General features: G+C 60.3%; 1 protein-coding gene across 1 annotated transcript in view; it reads left to right on the forward strand.

The window, feature by feature from the left end:
- Positions 1–7,817, forward strand: part of ARSG (arylsulfatase G) — an 18,767-nt gene that overhangs the window by 6,101 nt on the left and 4,849 nt on the right. The window contains exon 8 of the mRNA XM_009283481.1: positions 3,148–3,256. Coding sequence (XP_009281756.1) covers positions 3,148–3,256 — 109 coding nt within the window. The remainder of the gene's footprint in view (positions 1–3,147; positions 3,257–7,817) is intronic.

Genomic DNA, 7,817 nt, shown 5'->3' on the forward strand with positions numbered 1-7,817 from the left:
CTGAGTTGCCTTGAAGACACCCCAGGATAATTTTTTTCTTTCAAGCAGTCAAGTTTTCCCCTAACACCACTGCTGGGGTGAGCTGGGCCCCCCCTGGTCCCTGTTACCCTGGAGCTTGAGGTGAGTGGCTGCTGGTTTTGGAGATGGGATGCTCTCACCACCCAAGCACCAGGGCCATCGGTTCCAGCAGGGTCTCGCAGCCCCCAGCCCCGTTCCTCCTCAGAGGATAGGGCCCAGCAGCCCTCCCAGCACCGTGGGACTTTGCTTTTCTTTCTCTCCACCGTTTTGTTGTTTGTTTTTTTTTCTGCCTTTCCTCCTTTTCCGGCCAAGCCATCTGCTTGGTGGGTTTATTTCAGCCGGAGCAGCCAGAAGCATGCATGAGTCAGGCGTTTCCCACTTCTGCTTGTATTACGCAGTGTAAACGCGCGCCGGGCTCGGTTCCCCTCTTTGCTCAGGGTCAGCGGGGAGGGAGCGGCGGTGGAGGGGCCGCGGGCGGCAGCGCCTCTTTCCTCCTCCGCTTCCTGACACCCAGGCGATGCAACCGTGGCCGCTTCCCTGGGCAAACGCTGCCGCCGGGCTGGCTTGCTTTCCCATTCCCAGAGCCCTTCCTTCAGCTGGCCCCAGGATGAAATCGTAACCTTAATTTATTTTTTTTTAGTAAACAAACCCTGCTGACGACCTGGGTTGCTCTTGAGCAACCGACGGTCACAAGCTGGAGCAGATGGTACAGGCAGTCCAACGTTTGGGAACAAAGCTAGGAAAACACGGCCCCTTTCCAGTCTCTCACTGCCCTGCAAAAACACCCTGAGCCCTGGCTATCGCGGGAGGTTGGGGAGGAGGTCGGGCTGGCAGGGGTCTAGGAGCTGGCTGTAAATACCGGCTGGGAAGGATGACTTCTGAAATCCCTCGGCTGGTTGTTGCATGGATGTTTTGAAAGCCAGCCCGGTGTTACTGTGTGCTGCCGGCTGGTCTAATGCTGCAAACACCCGCCAGCGTGGGTGCTGGGTGGGTGGGATGCTCGGCCATCCCATCCCGGGGGTATTGTCCCCCAGTGGGGAAAAGCCCTTTGAAGAGCGGGAGGGCAGGGGAGGACGGGCTGCTCCGGACTCTATACGTTTCACGTAGCTTGGCGTTTCCTTTTAGGGTCCAACCCAAATTCCAGGGATGTTTTCCATTGATTTTGGGTGGTCACTGGAGTCGGTCCTCCCTGGGAGAGAGCTGCACATCCGTGCGTGCTGCCCCCTTCTCTGGTTGGGGAACTTCCCACAGCCCCCCAGCCCTCCCCGAAAACCCATCTCCCACCTCGGGGCCCAGAGCCCGGCAAGGGGTGCCGGGATGGAGATGCGCGTTTCGGGGATGTGACGCTGGCTGTGTTTTGAGGCAGGTTTGGGAGGCTCCAGACCCAGTGTACCTGTGCTGAGGACCTGCTGTGCGTGGCAGGAGGGGGACTGGGGGTTTCATCCTGGCACGGGAATGCTTAGTTCAGCTTTCCTGGAAAGCTGCGGCCTTCACGGTCCCCACAGCAGCAGGGCTGCGTCATCCCTGCTCTGGAGAGAAATCCCTGCTTGGGTTTGGGGTGTTTTAGCCCCATTTACTGCCCAAAATGTTAACGTGCGCTCGTTCACGGGTAGCTCCGGTGTCCTCCCCAGCCAGAGGTACTTGGGTGGCTGGAGGGAAATACCTACTTAACGTCCTCCTGGAGACTCCCCGACCATGCATGGAAAAGCCCTTGAAATGCAACTGTCTTACTGGGAGGATGAGTTATCTGATGTATGTGCAGAGATGGGGATTGATATTAACTGTATAATTGCTATAATTTCCTAGGGCGTCTGAAGGCAGGGGAGGCACCTTGCTTAAGCCGTACGTGGTGCGTGTTGGAAGCGGTTACGTTTCCAACAGCTGCAAGAGACCCCGGTGCCGGCTGTGTCCCACCGCTTCAGGCCCCAAAGAGATGTTTATCGGCGGGAAACGCCAAAAATTTGGGTGGAGTGTGGGAGAGATTGGGGATGTGCCTGGTCCGTGCTGCAGCAGGGTCAGAAACCTTTTCCCCGGACTATTCCTCGTGCCGCCGGCACCGTGGCATCTGTGCAATATGTGTCTTCCTCCGCTCCGGCGGTGTGGGTATGGCAGCATCTCTTGGGAGTGCAGGGTCAGTCCAGATGCCCGTAGCGTCAGGCGGTGACTCCCGGAGAGGCCAGGCTGGGATGGGGACCGGTGCAGGGACACAGAGGAGCGTGGGGCGGCTGTGTTGGAGCGGGGACGTCGCCTCTCTCTTGGCTCTGCCCGGAGGAAATGGCTTTGGGCGAACGCCGTTGCCATGCGCACGCTGAAAGGCGGGCAGACAAAGGCTGTGCCTGGGAAGTTTGCTCAGTGAATTGGGTTGGGATTTTCTGTTTGCCCCATTTCCAGTCCCTTCCCCCCCAGCTGCCTGGGGCCCTTTGGGCTACAGCCAAAGCAGAGGCTCTCTAACGCCCTTCCACCCATTTCAATGGTCAGCATCCCCATTTTGTTGCTCAGCATCCCCATTTCAGTGCTCAGCATCCCAGGTGGAGGAAGGGACTGGGCAGCTTCCCCGTGCCGTGCATCTCAAACCCAAGGGCAGAGCAGGGGCGTTTTGGGCGATGTCAGGGAAACAACTGAACAGGTTAATTAGCCGGCAGGAGGGTTATCATCAGGATGGTATTTTTAATGAAGCGTGTTTCCAGCAGGCTGGGGGGCTGTTGGTGCTTTACCCCATGGAGGGCAGCAGCCCGCCTGCACGGGGCTGTTTGCAGCCCCTGGCATAAATTTCTACATTTCCTGCCAGCTCCATATTCTCTCCTGACATCAAAAGTGGATGGAAATGTGGCAGCTCCGGCGGCTGGCTGTGTTCCTCATTGCTCGCTGGAGCCGGGGAAACACAAGGCAGTGCCAAACTGAGCCCCCTTTCTTTTCCCTTTCCCTAGTTCTTTTAAAAACTCCTGTAACTCTTCTCCATACCCTGACCCAGCTCTCTCTCCAGTGAAATCATCCTCCTTTAGGGTCATTTACTCCATATCTGCTTCTGAGTAGTTCCTTTCCCAGGGAAACTCTGGGGTCAGGAGGTTTTCCCATTGACGCAGAGCTCCTGGGCAGTGGGATGCTGAATGCTGCCCTTTTCTCTTGCAGGTGGGAGCTCGGCAAAGCAAACGACCTGGGAAGGAGGGCACCGGGTGCCGGCGCTGGTGTACTGGCCCGGCCGCATCCCTGCCAAGCAGACGAGCCACGCTCTGCTCAGGTAGGAGCCCGGCCAGATCACATTGCGGGGAGGGGCAGCCCCTTTGCCCCTGTTTGGAAGGACCCACCATCCCCGCGCTGGGATCCAGGTGATGATCGGGATTTTGGCAGCAGCAGCTGCCCGCGCTGGTTGTTGCCTGCCTTGTGCCAGACTCTCTACTTTTGTCCTCTCCCAAGCCCATAAGACTTAATGCTTCAGCGAAGAGGAGTTGAAAGGGCTTTTTGTGAGGCTGGTGGATTGGCGTTAGCAGCCGCTGGGCTCTGTGTGCCTCCTGGCCGCGGTGGCTGAGCGCCTCCCGATAATTAAAAGATGATGATGTTCCCTCTCTCCACCAAGAAGCAGGCTTAGGCTTTGTGGTTTGTGAATGGTTTTATGTGGAGGAGGGTGCGGTTGTGGAAAAGGCTGGCCGGAGAGATGGCGCTTGCAATCAGCGCAGGATGCGGCCGGGCTGGGAGGTAGCGAGTGACTTTTGCTGTTTCCGGCAAGAGCGGAGAGGAAGGGCTGCTGCCTCCTGCTCCTCGCCTCGCCGGGGAGCGCTGCACTGCGGGGGGTGGCGTGGCGGCGTCCTTATTGCAGCAATATTGCACCCCTGCAGGCAGCACTTGCAGCTCTCCATGCAGCACTTGCAGCTCTCCCTTGCAGCAGCACTTGCACTCTCCATGCAGCACTTGCAGCTCTCCATGCAGCACTTGCAGCTCTCCCTTGCAGCAATCGCACCCCTCTTTACAGCCCTCCTTTGCAGCAAATGCAGTGCGGGGGACACAGCCTGGGCTGGGAGCAGCGCAGTGGGATGCCCCGTCCCCTTTCGTCCCTTGAAACACAAGATGGTGGAGGTCAGGGTGGTGGGGCCAGGGGGCTTGCTGGGCGTTGGGAAAGAGTATCCCACCTGCTGGAAGCGGGTCTTGCAGCAATCGCACCCCTCTTTACAGCCCTCCTTTGCAGCAAATGCAGTGCGGGGGACACAGCCTGGGCTGGGAGCAGCGCAGTGGGATGCCCCGTCCCCTTTCGTCCCTTGAAACACAAGATGGTGGAGGTCAGGGTGGTGGGGCCAGGGGGCTTGCTGGGCGTTGGGAAAGAGTATCCCACCTGCTGGAAGCGGGTCCTAACTGGTCCCCACCTGGGGAGGCGTTGGCTGTTTCTAAGGTCCATGAGATAAGCTGGAGCCACTTCTTCCTGCCTGAGGACAGCTCTGGGAGCTGGATTTTTGCAAGCAGGGGAAGGTTTGAGGCATAAGCTGGGTCACTGACATCTGGCAGAGGGGATGGGGCACATGCAGCACCCCTTGGGTTTCACCTCCAAACCCTTCCCCTCCGTGGGTGGGTGATGGACTGACCAGTGGGACATGGGGCAGAGCTGCCAGCCTGTGCCTGCTCCGGCAGCCGGGGCAGCACGGTGCAGGATCAGTGCCCGTCCCCATCCCCCTGTCCCACCAGCCCCCTCACCCCCCTGCACATGCTGCAGCCCTGCCGCCAAGCCCAGGCATTCCGTTTATCTCCTCGAAGACCTTATCTCCTGCATTTCCCAGCTCCAGTCCAGCAGGTTGGGCAGCTGGAAATCTAGAAAGCCGGCGGCAGCACAGGCTGTGCTGCATGCCAGGCGCTGGGAAGGCGGCTCTCCCCAGGAGTCACAGCACACCCAGCATCCTGCCCAGCACAGCCTGGCATTGCCACGGGGCCATGCCCAGCTGGTGCAGGGTGATGCCCTGGCATTAGAAAGAGGCAACCCCCTGTTTGGGAGGCAGCACAGAGCCAGCCTGGGGGACGCGAGCGACGGCTCGTGCTCAGAAAGGTGTCACCACTGTGGTCCCGGCCACAGCCTGAGCTCTCGAGCAGGGGATGTGGAGGGATGCAGAGGGACGTGGAGGGATGTGAAGGACAGGGGCTGCTCGGTGCTCGCAGTGTGTCAGGTCAGGTGGCTTTTCTCTGCACCTGGAGTCACCCTTGGGGACATCCCTCAAAGGACAAGCATGTGAAATAGGGCAGTTGAAGACTTAGGACAAGTTCTTCCCCAACTGATGGGGAAGACCGAGAAGGTGGGGAGGGAATGAAATCTGTGTGCAGATGCAGCTGGGAGACCTCTGCACACAGGGAGGGACCTCTGTCTGGTGGGATCCCCCAGGAAGGGCAGGGGCTGGGCAAGGGCAGGCGTTAACTGCCTGCATGAGCCTCCTTCTGCCCCTGGGGTTATGAAAACACTGACAGCCTTTGCCATCTGGCTTGGGAGAAGGGCCTGCCCAGGACTGCGCCTTGCCTCTCCCCAGCATCGCTTGGCTTCACGTCCTCCCCGGCGCAGGGAGTGGACAGGTGAGCGAGGGTGAGCGTGCCCGGGGGCCAGGGAAGCTGAAGCCAGCAGAGAAATGCTGATGCATCGCCGCAGACCTGCACCTGCACGCGGGTTTCTGAAGAAAACTGCCTTGTCGGCTTTTCTTAATTATATTTAATTGTCAGAGCCACCCGCCGTGCTTCTGCCCTTCTTTGCCCCAACCCAAAGTAGGGCACAGAAGAAATAGGTCAGCGGGGTGGTGAAGAAGCAAATTGCACCACTCCGGCTGTGCCGGAGGCGTGGGGCTGGGCAGGTTGGGCAAGCTGGTTGTGGTGCGGGGAGAGCTGGTTCAGCTGCCTGCAGCTGCCTGCACCACATCATTGCCAGGGCAGGGCAGCATTCCCTGCCGCCGTCATGCCCAGGATGCTCATTGCCAGCACAGCGCCCCGGGCAGCTCTGCCCCTCAGGCAGCAGGCAGGGAGCTGCCTGTCCCTGGGCGCTGCCAGCCCCTTTTCCCTCGGTGTTCGGGGCGGCAGCAGGACACTGGAGTGACTTTATTTATTAAATCTCTCTTGGCCGGGGCTGGGGTTGGCAGCGTGACTTCCCCTTTTCCTTCAACACGGCTTCCCCAGCTTGGCTTCCGAGATGTGCCTGCTGGCGGGGCCTTTGCTTTGATGCCAACTTTGACCAAAATCCTATTTTTTTGTGCCTTTTTCCACGGGATATGCCTGCCTGTGGCTGGGGGGATCTGTGACAACCTCTGCGCTCAGTCACGTTGCCCTGCCACCTTGGCGATGGTTTTCTGCGGTCCCATCTGCTGGGTCGGGGCCGCTTGGTGCAACCATGCGAGCATCCGCATGCACCGTGCTGGGGGTCAGATCCTGAGGGTGCTGAGCACCTGTGGGACCAGGAGCGTGCTGAGCGGGGCCTGCCCTGGGCTGCCATTTCGGGTGGACCTGGGCTGACCCCAGCGAGGTGCCTGCAGGGATGTGCCCTGCCTTGGGCACAGCGGGGAGCCAGAATTTTTTTCGGCGCCTCCTGGCTCGCCTGGCCGCTGGGGCCGTCTCCACGAGCGCGCCGTACCGGGGCTGCCTCTCAGCAGTGTTTGTTCTTATTTGTTCTCTCCGTCTCTTAGCAGCTAAATTAAAACTCATTGAGTGGGAGAACCGGGGGCCCTTAAGCCCTGGGCTCTTTTCTCTCTCTGCTCACGCAGTCGCCATCGTGCACCGGGCAGGAGAAACCCTGCGGTGGCAGGACCGTGGTGGCAGGACCGCAGCGGCACCCTGGGTGCCCCCCAGTTGGGGGACATGGTGTTTTCGCCTCCCCCGGGAATTTCCTTGCCCCAACTGACCCCCCGAGTTGCCGGCATGAGGGTTTTGCAGCTGGAGGGATGCAGGCTGAGTCCCCGCCGGCTGCCTGGCACCAGTGGCTCTGCCGGCTCATCAGCTCCCGTGCCACGGCCTCATCCCCAGGGAGGGCAGCGCTGTGATGTGTCACTTGGCCACACTGATGTCCTGCTGTCCCCCGGGGCCGTGGGACACCGCTGGTGCAGGGTGGCTCCTTTTAGAGGTGTGGGGTCACCCTGCAACCATGTCTGCGAGAGGGAGGGATGCTCTCGGCAGTGGTGGGGGGGACGGGACACTTTTGTGCCTCGCAGGAGCAGGATGTGGGCGGTGGGGGTCAGACGTGGGGGCTGTGAGCGGGCTGACCCCGTCCCGCTGGAGTCGAGCCTGGACCCCACTGGGCAACGTGGCTGGAGGAGGGGGAAGCCCGTGCCCGTGGCGGCAGAGCCAGGAGGTCCCCGTCCCACCCCAGCAATGACTTTGCTTGACCTGTGGTCCCTCTGCACCATGGGGATGTGCCGGAATCGCCATGGCCCAGCTCTGGCCCCAGGGCCACAGGTAGCAGGTGGGAAAGCAGAGACTCTCCCCCTCCACATCCCCGTGGAGCCGGAGGGACATCAGGTCACCTGCTCCTTCCCTGCATCCCTCCGCACCGGGAAGCGACTAAGGACGAGCCCCAAGCGCTCTTTTGTGGCTGAGGCCCCTGAAAAACCCGAGAGGTTTACTCGGGTGGAAATGCTGACGGGCGTTTTGGTGGGAGTGCACAAAACAGCACCGCTCTCATTTTCCATTCTGGCTGCGACGGCTCGTGCTGTGCCATGCAAAAGCGAGACCACATTTTCCTGGGGCGACGGGATCTGCTGTCATTGGCGTAAAAAGTCCCTGTGCTAGCACTTTCTCTGGAGGGTGACCTGCTGCCTTCCCTGTGTGTCCCCGGGGGAGGGGGGACAGGGGGG

The sequence above is a fragment of the Aptenodytes forsteri genome, unplaced genomic scaffold (assembly GCF_000699145.1).
Source record: "Aptenodytes forsteri isolate BGI_AS27 unplaced genomic scaffold, ASM69914v1 Scaffold86, whole genome shotgun sequence".
In the NCBI taxonomy this organism is placed as follows: Eukaryota; Metazoa; Chordata; class Aves; order Sphenisciformes; family Spheniscidae; genus Aptenodytes; species Aptenodytes forsteri.